Raw genomic sequence first — 15,856 nt, 5'->3', positions numbered from 1 at the left:
TCTGTGCATGATGCATATATCTGTGTATCATCTGCATAGAGATGATATCTAAGGGCAAAGAGTTGATGAGGTCACCACGTGATAGTGTGTAGAGAGATAAAACGAGAGGTCCCAGAACAGAGGCCTGAGGTACACCAACAGACAGATCCACAGAAGATGAAACATAGCAACAGAGTAAACTGATAGGGAAGCCCCTACTACAGAGGCGGCACATTTTATTTGAGTGCGGCTAGCGCCACAAGCCTGGGGATGCCCCGGCATGCTAGCCGCGGTCACGCGTCATCGGGTGCCTGCGCCCCCTCACGCACGTCCAGGGCTCCCCGAGGGTGCCCTGGTGTCCCGCGATGTGGGGGACGGCGGCAGGGGGTTCCGGGGGACCCGGCGGACCGGGCGGACCCGGCAGCGGGAGGGAGAAAGCCCCGATCGGAGGGCGCTCCTCCGTGTCTTCGGCGCGCGCCCGGCACCCTCTGGCGCGCGCCAGGTTACTGCTGCGGCCGAGAACGGGCAAATGCTCGAATAAACTCGGCCGCAGCAGTACTGCCTCAACAAGTAATAAGTGAACGGTGCTTTGAGTATATATATGGAGGGAAGTAGGGTAGAGATAGAACCTAAATGTAGCACTCAGGTTCACGCTCTGTGTGATGAGTGAATGATTTAAAACATAACTTTATTAAAGTACCAATGAATTAAAATAATGGGTATTAAGAACAGACGACCTGAAGGTATTCTGACCTTCAATACTTGAACCGTATAGGTTCACGGTCTATGATAACTGTGTGTACCTTAATAATCAGGTTACACACTAAACAACATTCCTTGTAAGTATCTGATGTGAGTCAATTCTTACAGGGTAGCTCTAGGGTAGGTGTTGGGGTGCAATTAACTAGTGGCAAAGTATATGAACCGAACGTGATGTATAATCGTAGTGGATAAACTGTGATTATATGAAATCTAGACAGTTCCGATATACACTGAGTCTAAGTAAATTGATTCTGAAGTCAGTAGGATATTGAGTCAGGTTGACCTAAGGTAACCTCCTTCTGTGTGCGATGGTAGGGAGTATATGACCTCTAATAACCTTTGACATTAATGAAAGAGCTATTTGCACAGTGTGCATAGCGACACAGAATGTACTCATATATCAGAGACTCACTAGATCGCGTGGTAAGTACACACAATAATAGAATAGTAGTACTGGTTCATAAGTATAAAAACACCCAATTGTTGGCAGCCTAAGTACTGCTCTCAGCTCACTCCTACTGTGATGAGGATAGTATAGTGTGTATTACATTGTGTCACTTATCCCCTGTAACCTGAGGGTTAATGTTGACAGATACCCAATGTGGAGGTATATATGAACTGGGTAATGTAGTTATACCCCTTATGATAGTACTGCTCAGGGGGATCGTGACACACTAATTCACATGTATGTGGGCTGAGTAGAACAGACTTTATATAGGAAGTGAAGTATCACCATATAGCTGCTGTCAGGGGATCCCTGAGTAACAGCAGTGAACGGGGGAACTTAAACTGTATATTTAAGCCACATAAGAGCAACAGTTGCCTGGGTCGAATTGTAACTAGGCTCACAGTGTCCATCGGGGCACTCTGAAAGCCTGTATATATCGTGCAGGCAGGGAGCCGCATCAACTCTGCGGTTAGAGACTATGGATGCGGAGGGAATCAGACCCCTGCGCGTGCACGTGTGAGATCAAGCCGCCGACGCGCGCGTTTCGCGAGAGCTTTCTCAAGGTGAATTATTCAGTGATCATAGCAACAGAGGCCAGAATCGTGTGATGAAGAAAGGTTTATGAGAACCAGGATAGAGCTTTGTCACGGATACCAAGAGAGTTTAGAATATGAAGGAGAAGAGGATGATTGACAGTATCGAAGGCAGCAGAGAGATCGAGCAAGATTAGTAGAAAGACATGACCATAGGATTGGGCTTCATGTAGATCATTGGCTACTGCAGTGAGTACAGTCTCTATTGAATTTGCTGTACAAAAGCCAGATTCTAAAGGGTCAAGGAGGGCATGGGAATTAAGAAAGTTAATCATAAGGGAAAACAAGAGATGTTTTAGCAGTTTGGACGCAAAGGGCAGGAGAGATACAGGTCGGTAGTTAGGAAGGCACATAGCATCTAGGGTGTTTTTGAGAAAAGGTGTGGCCACCACATGCTTAAAGCAGGAGGGGAAAATAAAAGAGGACAGGGAGGAATTAATGCTATGGGTTAAAGTGGGGACTAAGACAAGAGTAAGAGTTCTGATACGGTGAAAGGGGATAGGATCGACAGAGCATGTGGTAGAGGGACAAAACTAAATCAGCTTAGAATCTTCCAACTCTGTAACAGGAGAAAAGGAGTCAAGAGTGGAGGAAGGAGATTTAGGTAGGAGCAGAGAGGAGGGGGTGGGACAGAAGGAAGCTCCCTGTGGATAACATTCATCTTGCCTTTAAAGTGGTCTGCAAAGAAGTGAGGAGAAATTAAGGACGGATGGAAGTTGGAGGGTGTTTTCGGATAATGCTGAAACTCCTTAAGTGATGAATACAATTTTACCTCCGGTACCATAACAAGGCCAAAGGTCAATCCAAAGAGTATCATATTAATTCCATACATCCAACGTAGAAATATAAAATAAGATGCAACTGAAGAACCAAAGTGACCTGGGGAAAAACAGACCATATTTAATACTAATATAAGATACAATACATATAGTAAAGCTCAACCCCGTTATAGCGCGGTCCTAGGGGGCCACCCGATCCGACCGCGCTATAACTGGTGTCGCGCTAATTTTTTTTTTTGAAATGGCCACCACGCGTCCGATCGGGAGGAGGGGGGAAGAGGTGGCCGACAGCCCTGCACGTCCCCCAGCAGCCCTACACATCCCCTCGCACTTCCCCATGCAGCCTCACTTCCCCTAGCAGATTCACTTCCCCCAGCAGCTCCACACGGATCCCCACCAGCCACGCTCCGATTCCCCCCCCCGCCAGACCCGCTCCGATCCCCCCCACCAGCCCCACTCAGATCCCCCCTGCCAGCCCCGCTCCGATCCCCCCCACCAGCCCCACTCAGATCCCCCCCGCCAGCCCCGCTTCGATCCCCCCCAGGCGCGATCCCCCCCGCCCCGCATCCCCGATCCGATCCCCCAGCAGCTGACACCAAAGGTAGGGAGGTAGGGGGAAGGGGGCTGTGAGCAAGCTGTGAGTGTGTGTTGTGTGTGTGTGTGTGTGTTGTGAGTTTGTGCAGTGTGCTGTAAGTGAGTGTGTGCAGTGTGCTGTGAGTGGGTGCAATGTGTGCTGTGTGTTGTGAGTGTGTGCAGTGTGTTGTGAGTGCAGTGTGCTGTGAGTGTGTGCAGTGTGTGCAGTGTGTTGTGAGTGTGTGCAGTGTGTTGTGTGTGTGCAGTGTGTTGTGTGTTGTGATTGTGTGCAGTGTGTTGTGAGTGTGTACAGTGTGTTGTGAGTGTGTGCAGTGTGCTGTGAGTGTGTGCTGTGTGCTGTGAGTGTGTGCTGTGAGTGTGTGCAGTATGTTGTGAATGCTTGTGTTGTGAGTGTGTGCAGTGTGCAGTGTGCAGTGTGTGCACTGAGTGTGTACAGTGTGTTGTGAGTGTGTACAGTGTGTTGTGAGTGTGTGCAGTGTGTTGTGAGTGTGTAAGAAAAGGTAAGCGCAAACCCAATAATATATCACAAATAAATTCATCACAAAAAAATGATATCACCAAGAGGAGATGCTGCTGGTGTGAGGAATTTCTCAATCCCTCAATAGGCAACAGGAGGAGTACACAGAGCGCAAGAACCCCTCTCGTGGGTGAATGATAGTACACAGGAATCAGATCAACATGTATTAAAAGAAAAGAGAAAAAATCACGATACGATACAGTTTAATAAACAAAAAATTATTAGAGCAGTGAGCTCCAGTACACTCACATGCTCCACGATCATAAAAGGCAGTGTAACCAACTCAGGGTTAGGAGCGACGCTGATAATACAGCAAATACAGCTACACACGAATCCACTGGGTAGGATCAGTCTCATCCGTATCCGAACAGCGTCTGACGTCACGGGACTTCCTCGGCTCTCCTCCAATGGTAAGGGAGGTGGCAGTCTACGGAGTCAGCATCAGCGCTAAGGTCTTTACAGCGGGAGAACCGCTGGTTCTCAGAAAACGGCAAGAGGTTCCACACAGCTCACGAATCACTGCGCAATTGCAAATAACCCTACGCATTTCATCCGGGTATTCAGACTTCTTCAGGGGTGTACACAGGGGTTTGCAGTGGGCTGTTAGTGTGTGCAATGTGCTTTGAGTGTGTGCAGTGTGCTGTGAGTGTGTGCAGTGTGCTGTGAGTGTGTGCAGTGTGCTTTGAGTGTGTGCAGTGGGTAAAGTGTGCTGTGAGTGTGCACAGTGTGCGCAGTGTGCTGTGAGTGTGCGCAGAGTGTGTGCAAAAAAATATTTTTTATTTTTTTAATATTGGGGTCCACGCTCAAACTGCGTTATAATTGGATCCGCTTTATAGCGGATCACACTATAACGGGTTTGAGCTGTATTTGGAAAAATGGTCTTTCTTGAGCAACATTCAAATATTTGTGTTTACAGTAGGAATACTATTTTAAGGCAGTACAATGGAATCAATATTAATTTTACTACTCCATGGGCCGGATACATCAAACTGCGGTAACCTAAGAATTCAGTATTACGGCCCCAAAAAGTGCACTATTTTTATAGTACAAAACATAATTGCAGAACCACTAAAAAAAAAATGCAGTTTTGTTATCGTAATCAATAAAAAAGAGGTCTACTGCATGTTTTGGTATTAATAGCCATACATCGTGTTCTTATATTTATCGGAACGGGATTAACACCAGAAATATCACAAATATTGTATCACCTGCACCAGGCTGATGTTAGCCCTATCTTTACTATTATATACCTAGGCAAGATAAGATATTTTAAATACATTACAGCATATATTAAACCGAGAGAATGCTCACCGCTCATCCTCAGTATTTGGTAAATATACAGTCATACAGGTGGTGCATAGGGGAATATATAATATATTTGCAAAGTCTGATCAAAGAAGATCAGGAAAGGTCCCCAAATACTGCACTCTACCAATAATAAGGAATTGCTAACCAACAGTTGGAGGTCAAATTAATGCCTAAGCTAAATTAATAAGAGACTGGTCATGAAAACTTCCTAGTTACGTGAAACGGCGTTGTGTTTTATGGACGTCACGACGGTGGCGTCTGGTGGTGGGACGTGATGCGGAGGCAGAGGAATAACATGCAGCAACTTCCAATCTGGCTGTATAGCGATGATTCACTTTCTTTTCAATTGCATTAAGTATTAGGCTGCTGATCTGGCAAAAGTTATGTAATATTATCTGGAGCACACTCTGGTTTAATGCAGCCACTTATGGCTAAATATGGCTAAATAATGATGCATGCATTTATTAGGTAGTAAACAAATCTGATACACTGCTGTTGTCATACTGTATGCTGCACTATTTACTGCCAAGACTACAGGGTTTGTTCTTTCCCTATGTATCTGTAATTACAATATTTTCTCGAGACACTGTCAGGGATAGCCTCGATATTAAGGCTGTGGACTCAGCTTACAGTCTCTACAATGGTTTAGAACAAACGCCATGGCTAAAATAGCATTTACAAACTCAGTATTTATGCATGTGTAGCCCCCTTTCCCCGTAAATAAGGGAACTACCAGTGCTGTTGTCACCCGTTTGGCTGCCAGAATGTCTGAGCCTCCGCCACTGGGATCCTGGGATATCACTTGTTCGTCTTGGTGCTGCGCCTCCACCGGTGAGGGATCCCAGCGTAGTAGGAGGAGCCCCTCACCGGAACAAATATACACAATAATTACATGCAGGTATATTATAACAGTATTTACACAACACATATAATACACAACAAGCATAACACGGCCATGCAAGGCAGCACCCACACAATAACACCTCCCGTGTGGGACCCCCAAATACTGGAGTGCCTGGACACTTAACCCCTTAGTGTCCACAAACTAGTGAATTCCCAAAGAGCATGTGTGGGATAGCACTTCCCACAGTGTGTTGGGCCCTTGGTGCGCGTGAATAATACCTCCATGTCAACAAGTAAAGAACTCCGTGGATCCACAACATGGTTCCACACCGCAATCTACTGGTTCTTCTACTGTGTTGATCCATGGCGGATGCCTCTGGAGGTGCCTCCAGCTGGATTGTACCCTTTAAAATAATCTCTGATAATGTGGCCTTACTCTGCTCACAGACTTCAGGCCGCACTTCATCTTCATATGCAATGTCCTGCTGCTGATGTCTCTCACTGACACACTACTGGGGAAGTGAGTTGGGGGATCTATCTTGGACCTGGGGGAAATCTGGCCAAGTCCAGTGGAGCACTGCTCCATGTACATTACCTTCACCCTCTCTGTCCTGGTCCCGACTAACCCCTCCCGCTCCTAACATGCCAAATGTATCCACTCTATTCAGAAACTTTCTGTAGCCCTATTGGCTAACCTGCGCCACAAGATCTATGCCCCAAAGCACTATGGGGCTTGTAGTTCCCCCTGCGGAGCATATAGGTAATGGCCGCCGTAACTGTGAAGCCTCTGCGCATGTGCAAGCTTCCTGAGATGGCTGCCGGGGTTCCTAGGTCCTCCTGCGCATGCGCGACTATAGCACGAACAAAAAGAGAAACAGCGCAAAAAACCTCATAGTGTAGTATATTAAAAATGTGTTTATAAATTATTTATTTATTTATTTATAAAATATTTTACCAGGAAGTAATACATTGAGAGTTACCTCTCGTTTTCAAGTATGTCCTGTATTGCACGTAAATCAAGGAAAAATAAATATCAGCATGACAAGTATAGGGACATGTTAGCACTACAGAAAACTGCAACCGTGTTGGATCATGTTGTTTCAGCCCAGCAAACGGATCGGGTCTCCCCTTTTCCTCTCTCTGGTAGCAGTCTTTCTGGTCCTTCCACTCGAGTTGGATGAGACTCTCACTGTATAGTGAGGGTACGACTGCCGTTAACGTGAAGAGAAGAACTCCTTTGCTGGTTCAGGGTATCGGCTCACTGCGCACGCGCTGATGACGTCATCAGAAGGCACCGTCAGTGTCTTCGCGTCGCGTTCTTTGCAGTTTGCCGGCCGAGAATGTCCCAAACAAAGTCAATATAGCAATAATAAAAAAAAACCTCTATAGGTGATCAATTGGAACGCACCCTCTTCCATCCTACACGTTTCGTAAAGGAATATACTGCTGCGGCCAAGTTTATTCGAGCATTTGCCCGTTCTTGGACGCAGCAGTAGCCTGGCGCGCGCCCGAGAGTGACGGGCGCGCGCCGAAGCAGCGGAAGAGCGCCCTCCGATCGGGGCGCTCTCCCTACCGCTGCCGGGTCCGCCGGGTCCCCCGGAACCCCCTGCCGCTGTCCCACGATCGCGGGACACCAGGGCTCCCTCGGGGAGCCCCTGGACGCGCGTGCAGGGGGCGCACGCTCCCGAAGACGCGTGACCGCGCGTCTATGACGCGCGGCACGCCGAGGGGCGGCCACTAGCAAGCCGGGAAATCTCCCGGCTTGCGGTACCGGCCACACTTTAATAAAGTGTGTCGGTAGTGTACTTCGTCAGGGAATTGCACAATGGCGGCGCTTTGCAACAGATGCTGCCACGGAGCTTCGGCAATCTGGTCGCCCCTCCAACCACCCCAGCATACCGCCGAAACCTGTGCTGGAGCCGCCGATCACCCCAGGGTCATCTATTAGCCGCAGTGTCTCCCCTCTTCCCTACATCGGAGATAAGGGGGGCGGGGGGGCAGGGGGACACGGCTACACATGCATAGTGAACACACTTGACACACCCATGCTATTATGCTGCACTAACTACAGCTGGTACAACAGAGTGTGATGTCTTTCTATGCAATTATGTATTTTCCATTACAGTACAGCTGTATATCCGGTTGTCACCACCAGGGTTTTTAAAGATTCACACGCTGTAAATATTGTATAACACACCCAGTGAGATAATATACATGTTAATAACATTGTATTATTTATTGTTGTACCCCTGAGAGGAAGTTTCATGACCAGTCACTTTTTAATTTATCCTGATATAGCCTAGGCATTAATTTGACCACCAACTGTCGATTAGCAATTCATTATTATTGGTAGAGTGCAGTATTTGGGGACCTTTCCTGATCTTCTTTGATCAGACTTTACAGCATATATTAACCCCTTAGTAGCTCAAGTGGTAAACTAGTCATGGGTTAGCTGACAACAAAGGTATACAAATGGATTCATATAAAAAATAAAATATGCTACATACAGTACCCCCTCCCCCCTGGCCAGTCTCGTGGCTAGTAAAGCATTGCCATGCATCGAAGACCGGAAGTCAACGAGGAGGCCAAATCCAGTAGCTGAAGATTACAGATGAACAGAATAGGCCAATGGGCCTCAATTAATTTTTGAGGCGATTTTTTATCAAATCTTTTTGGGGCCATTGGGCTTTGGATTAATTTTATGATTTTTATTTTTGTTTTTTTTATGGTCACCAGGTCTTGAATTAATTTGTATTACTTTTTGAAAGGTTGGCAGCAGTCCTTTTTTAAAAAATTGTTCTGTAAACTACTATTTTAACACATAAATAATCAGCTAGGATTATATGAAGCCCCCTATTATTGCACTCTATTATAGGTGACAAAATGAGTGTATTGTCATATCAAAGAAGGCCACAAAATAACCTATTCCCTAGATAGGGTAAACCGCAAAAGGTCACACTCTAATGAAAATAACAAATACTTTAATAGAATACTATAAAAATGACGAGACACCATAAAAATGCACAAAAGTGCATGGATAAAATCCCCAAATGTGTGGAGGCACGGAACGAAAAAGTGAACAGGTAATGTTCAAAACACACGGCTGTAAATAAACCGAGACCGTGTGGAGCTGCAAAATCCCACACAATCAAGTGTGGTGATAAACCAAATTGCCAAAGTAAATATGGAACACCGCAGGGTAAGGCGTAAGGAGGACTCAATGAGGCAATATACAACCTGATTTTCAGTGTCCTGCGTCTAGTGTAACGGCAGCTTGAGCTCCGTGAAGTGTCTGGAGCTAGCCGTGTCCCCTATCACAAACCGTGTACATCAACGTAATGACGTCACGCGTTCCCCGACGTACGTTTTGCGCGTCACAGCGCGCTTTCTCAAGGGGGAGGAGTGAACAGCATCGTATGGTTAGACCTTATAAACCCTCCCTGGAGGGGAGGGGCGGATGACGTATGCCTGTTAATCATCACTAAGGTTAGAGGAATCGCCATGATGTGTATCATTTATGTGTCTAGCCACCGGTGTATCAAGTTTATTTCTGACCGACCCAAGGTGTTCCAAAATACGTACTTTAAAAGCCCTATGTGTTCCACCAACATACTGCTTGCCACAGGCGCATTGGATCAGATACACCACCCCTGTGGTAAGACAGTTTATAAAGTCTTTGATGGTATAAGTGTGAAGCAATGCAGAATCGCGATTTTTTGGTTAAGAGCCATTTTCAGACTAAACCTTCACGAACATGGTTGGGCAACAAACCAAACGGTACGTACACCTGTGGACGTTGCAAGGCTTGCCCTTCAGTCAAGGTAACAAAAACCTTCACCAATTCTGCATTGCTTCACACTTATACCATCAAAGACTTTAGAAACTGTCTTACCACAGGGGTGGTGTATCTGATCCAATGCGCCTGTGGCAAGCAGTATGTTGGTGAAACACATAGGGCTTTTAAAGTACATATTTTGGAACAACTTGTGTTGGTCAGAAATAAACTTGATACACCGGTGGCTAGACACATAAATGATACACATCATGGCGATTCCTCTAACCTTAGCTTCATTGGCATAGCTCATGTACCCTGGAGCCCATGTAAGGGCAACTGGGATACAAAACTACGTCAACGAGAATGCCGATGGATATATCTTCTGAACACACTTGCACCACAGGGTCTGAATGAGGGTTTTATCTTCTCTTCATTCCTCTGATGGGTTAGAGGCATCCAGGTATATAGGATTTATTAATACCAGCTTAGAAGGAGCCGTTTTGACTTTTTAGGCGACTCTGTCAGAATAGACCAGTCCTACACCACCCATCCATCTATAGTTCTGAGGCATTACGTATTTGGTGTGTATCATCTTTTGTCTGCCCGTATTTCAGCATTTTTAGTGTACTATTACTCATTCAACCATACGGGCCATCTATGATCTCTGATCATGATCTGTTTTTTTGGGTTCCACCCCATGATGACATGGCCTTAGCATGTTATCACCATCTCTCTATATCCACACCATTATATACCCCCTCATTTCTCCTTCCCCCCCTCCCACTTCCCCCCTTTCCCCCCCCCCTGTCTCCCATTGATTCCTTTATTGTTTTGTTAGGGCTCATGCGTTTCCCTATGATGTCTCTTTAATGATTAACAGGCATAAGTCATCCGCCCCTCCCCTCCAGGAGGGTTTATAAGGTCTAACCAAAAGATGCTGTTCACTCCTCCCCCTTGAGAAAGCGCGCTGTGACGCGCGAAACATACATCAGGGAACGCGTGACGTCATTACGTTGACGTACACGTGGTTTTTGATGAGACATGGCTAGCTCCAGACACTTCACGGAGCTCAAGCTGCCGTTACACTAGACGCAGGACACTAAAAATCAGGTTGTATATTGCCTCATTGAGTCCTCCTTACACCTTACACTGCAGTGTTCCATATTTACTTTGGCAATTTGGTTTATCACCACACTTGATTGTGTGGGATTTTGCAGCTTCACACGGTATCGGTTTATTTACAGCCGTGTGTTTTGAACATTACCTGTTCACTTTTTCGTTCCGTGCCTCCAAACATTTGGGGATTTTATCCATGCACTTTTGTGCATTTTTATGGTGTCTCGTCATTTTTATAGTATTCTATTAAAGTACAGTATTTGTTATTTTTATTTGAGTGTGACCTTTTGCGGTTTACCCTATTTAGGGAATAGGTTATTTTGTGGCCTTCTTTGATATGACAATACACTCATTTTGTCACCTATCTAGAGTGCAATAATAGGGGGCTTTATATAATCCTAGCTGATTATTTGTGTGTTAAAATTGTGTTCTTTTCCCTTGCACCAGGTAGATTATTTTCAGGTTTTATGTATGTTTGTTTGGTGTAGCGACGTGTCCCCTGTGTATACCTCTGTAAACTACTGTCCTGAAAAATGAGGATGGCCTTCGTCAGGGCTGGTGAAACTTGCATGGCAATACTTTACTAGCCTCTTAGGTAGCCAAGCTGGTTAGGTAGTGTAGTTTAACTTTTATTTGAATATTAATCCCTTTGGTGCCTGTGGTATACCTTTATATTACCTAACCCTGTTGTAGAAATATTACATTACCCTCGCCATTTTATCGCTCCTTCAGACATCCCACTCCAGTAAAATTGTACCACAATCTTGATGAGTTAAGTCAGTGTTTTCAACATTTTTTCTCTCAGGCACCCCTAACCACAGTGCTCAGTTGCTGAGGCACCCCTACAACAGGACAGGGTCACAGAAAACACAGGACAAAGAAACTCAGAGGAGAGAGAGACAAACAGGGGAGTTAGAAGATTACAGAAACCTCACACTCACACACACACACATGACAGTCACAGAAAACACACATGACAGTCACATAAAAAACACACACATGAGGACAGACACAGAAAAGACACACACGCCAGGACAGACACATAAAACACACACATGGACAGTCAGAGAAAACAAACACACACCAGGACAATGACAGAAAACACACACACCAGGACAGTCACAGAAAACACATACACTAAGACAGCCACAGAAAACATACACACACCACAAATACACACAGGACAGAACACACAGTCTTACCTCTCTACTGCCCATGCTGTTTCCTTCTCCTCTGCTTGGTCACACCTGCAGGCTCCTGACACCTCCACCTGATTGGCTGCATTACCCAGCAGCAGCCAATCACGATAGAGGAAACTGCCCTGCTCTGGGAGATTGGTGAAATCCTTTTGATCCTTTCACGGAACCCCAGGGTGCCGTGAACCCTGGTTGGGAAACACTGGCTTAAGTCAAAAAATTGCAGAAACAGCACTCTATATTTATTTTTTTACCATGTGCGATATTAACTCAGTTTTAACAGAGTTTGATGTTTCTGGGCCATTGATATTTGTCGTAATGTATTTTATGCTGATTTAGCAAATGCAGACAAATTGTATCTTTATCAAATTAGGCACTTTTCTGTAAAACTTTACTTGCAAAAACAAGTTATCAGTTCTTAAGAAAAGTGATTATTATTAATACTATGAATGTTCCAGTTGTTCCTTTTTAATGTAGCCCCCTTTCCCCTGTGTCAGGGCGACTATGTGTGCTGCTAATACATGCACAGCAAACAGGAGGCCTGATCCTCCACCAGGGAGCCTGAGGTGTGTATATCAGTATCTACTAACAGTGCCTCCACCTGAGAAGGATCCTTACACAGTAGGATAGCCCCTCCCAAGACAATATGCCCAGTAATACACACACGAATTATAGGTAATAGTATTTACTAGAAGTTACTAAACAATAACCATGAACACACAATATACATATACAGTATAGCTTATACCGACCCGCGGTGTATTCCCACAGTACTTGGGTGCAGGGGCACCAGTGTCCCAGTGTCCAGGCCACAAAGGCCTATCCCGCCCCCCAAGTGTGAGAATGCGCTACCTAACGATGTGTTGGTGCACTTGTGGAAAATACCTGCCTAGCGCTCCATACCTGGGGGTTGCTGAGTAAGGCCAAGTAAACGTTCAGTCTGTTCCACCGAAGATCCGCCTCTGCGTGGGGTGGCATCCAGCTGGAGCATCCCAACATTAGATAGTCTCTGAGATGATGGCCTGGTCTGGTCCCAGATGCAGGCCACATACACCGCGTGCGTCCATCGCCGGTACATGGGTACTAGCGCTAACATGCTAAGGGGAGCGTCCCTGTCTGAGGGGCCTTCCCTATAGCACCACAAGTTAGAGATGGTCGGGGCCTAGCTGGGACCTGAAGGGGGATACTCTGGCCTAGTCCAGTGGAGCACTTCTCCCTGGACCTTACCCATCCCCTTGTTGTTCTGCTTCCGACTGACATGCTTCCCTGAGCTCGCCAAATGTATCTATCTCCTTGCAGGAGATTTTGGGCACCCTATTGGCTGCTGTGGGCCATGTGTTGTAGCAGCCCCTGTGTCTGCTGGGAAATGTAGTCCCCACGGAGCCCTTCTCTGTAATGGCCATCGCTCGCACTTCACTTCGCATGCACAATTCCTAATGACCGCCGGGCTCGTCTCGCGCATGTGCGAGCCTTCCCAATATGGCAGTGACCTGCACTGGGCTCGCCGCGGGCCTACGGTGATGCGCTTTCCTCCTTAGCAACTCTCTACCATCCCCGCAGCCAATGAAGGTAACAAGAGGGGAGGGAGAAGCACTAAGGAACCAGGGGACCAGAGGGGACATGGTTACATTAATATGTATTAACAGATTTTTTTTTATAGCTAATGACGTTGTCATACCAAAATTCTACGCAATAACATATGGTACTCATTTCTTAAGCTATGTTTACTGCAGACCACTTTGAGAAAATTTGATCTGTTGCCATAATACAGAATATCTGTCTGTAGCCATATAGCCCCTGGCAACTCTAAATTCTCTGCCTAGTACAATATGTTCTGGTAGGAGCAGGCAGTGATATGGTTAAAACCCTCGCACATGGCCCACCATGTGAGCCTCATCCCCGGTATGTTATATTGTTGCAGTTCTCAAGCAGGTGCATGAAGACGGTTGGAGTCACATGCCAGGGGGGTGGGCATACTCTGTTTGTCCTGCCCAGTTGCTGGGGCTTAGGAGTGGGGCACACCCCTGGTATAAAAGATGGCTCCCATGCAAATGTGAGTATTTTGTTGAGTTCTGTGTCTGAAGACTGGCAGTGCTGTTCCACCTTAGTGGGTGTTCTACCTGTGTGTAGTGGAAAGCTTAGACTAGCCTAGTGACCTCAAGCCCCTGGGGTGACTAGTCGTGTCCTGCCCTTGGGAGGGGATGGTACCCCTGGGTAAGAATAAGGATGGTATGCATCCCCTGCAGATAAGGATGGTATGAAATATGCTGTTAAAAAACTGTTGTTACAATAAATCTGTTGCATTGATACTGGTACTCCAGAGTCATTAATCTACACCATGGAAGTTCCTGTGGGGATAAACCCCGGTCTATGGCAGGAGCTCTGCAGGATGGAGGCACTGCACCATCCTAAGAGAGATGCTATTCCCCAAACTTTACAACATCGTGGAGACTCAGCTTTCTGTGAGCCAACAGGTGAGCACAGCAACACTGTAATATCCCAAGTAACATCAAAGCTCCCTTAGGGTGGGGGGGGGGGTGTGTTACATGGCTAATGTTCATATCAGGTACTCTTTTCTCCTTAAAACTGCTGCCTTCTGGAACACATGCTTATTTTAAATTTTCTGTCCCCCACAGTTTAACCTGCTCTTTCTGACATTCCTGATTAACACAGTCACCTTCAATGGGATGAATGAAAATGATAATTATGTGTACCTGTATTTGATTAACAAATGTAGAAAATACAGGCACTAACTTTTGGACACTGGGACGTACATACCCCAATGGGAATATATGAAAAGTATAAATATTATGTGTATTTAGGGTTTCTAGGTGGCTTCTCCTAAACTACTGCACACAGTTGTGAAAGGTGTGACGCCATCGAAAAGTAGGTGGGGACGTATGTTTTTTATAAATGATCTGACTGTTTTTCAAAATTTCTCTCCAAAAATGCACCAACTTGCCCCATTTCGTAAAAAAAATTCCAGGTAGGGATTGAGCAACCTACCCAGAATATCCTCCAAAACAGAATATGAAAAGGTGAAAATGGTACATACTGTACTTGGGGAGAAATTTAGAAAAATTATATAACAGTCAAATCATTTATAAATAACATACAGCGCCTGCAGTCATACAGGCCCATAGTGAGAAAATTCAAGATTGTTGCACCCCTCCATCCTCTCACACCTTCCCTCATCCACTCTCACCTTTCCCTCATCCTCTCTCATCCCCTCTCCTCATCCTCTCTCACCCCCCTACCCTCACAATCTCTCTCCCCCATCCCCTCAACATCTCTCGCCCCCCCCCTCATTCTCTCACCCCCTCTCTGACCCACACACACACTCTCTCACCCACACCCCCACCCCTCTCTCACCACCACCCCTTTTCCCTCCTCATCCCCTCTCAGGACAAGCAGAACAATACATACAGTACAGCCCAAGAAATCACACACACAACAGGACAGACCAAATACACAAACACACACCCTTCTCACCTCTCTCCTACCCATACTGTTTCTGCCTCCACTTGGCCCCACCCCCAGGCACCTGATACTTACCCAGCAGCAGACAATCAGGATGGAGGAAGCTGCCCAGCCACATAGCAACCACCCTGATCTCTCCCTTCTCTGGGAAATACTGCTGCCCCCCAAGCCGGTCAGGGCATTAGGTCCAGAGAGGTAATACCGGACAAATACATGTCCAGTATTACCTCTTATTTTTGAACTGGACAGTCCATTTCAATACTGGGCACCTGGACACCCTATGTGTACTTGTGGGTGTGCCAGCTCAATAATCAGTTTGTCTGTTGGTATATGAATCAACCCTCTTAAGTAATATAATTGTTAAATACAATTGCTGGTACATGCACTGGTTAAAATAAAAAGAAGTAACAACAGCGAATAAGCAAATGAAGGCATGTGCCATCTTTTTTTTTTTACATTGTTCCTC

At 46.0% G+C, this 15,856-nt stretch overlaps 1 protein-coding gene across 1 annotated transcript in view; it reads right to left on the bottom strand.

Annotated features, from left to right (window-relative positions):
• The window catches only part of LOC142489660 (transmembrane channel-like protein 1), a 94,640-nt gene that overhangs the window by 35,052 nt on the left and 43,732 nt on the right, over positions 1-15,856 (bottom strand). Inside the window, exon 7 of the mRNA XM_075590837.1 lies at positions 2,555-2,661. Within this exon, the coding sequence (XP_075446952.1) occupies positions 2,555-2,661 (107 nt within the window). The remainder of the gene's footprint in view (positions 1-2,554; positions 2,662-15,856) is intronic.

The sequence above is a fragment of the Ascaphus truei genome, chromosome 1 (genome assembly GCF_040206685.1).
Source record: "Ascaphus truei isolate aAscTru1 chromosome 1, aAscTru1.hap1, whole genome shotgun sequence".
NCBI lineage: Eukaryota > Metazoa > Chordata > Amphibia > Anura > Ascaphidae > Ascaphus > Ascaphus truei.
This window is presented reverse-complemented; position numbering and strand designations above follow the sequence as displayed.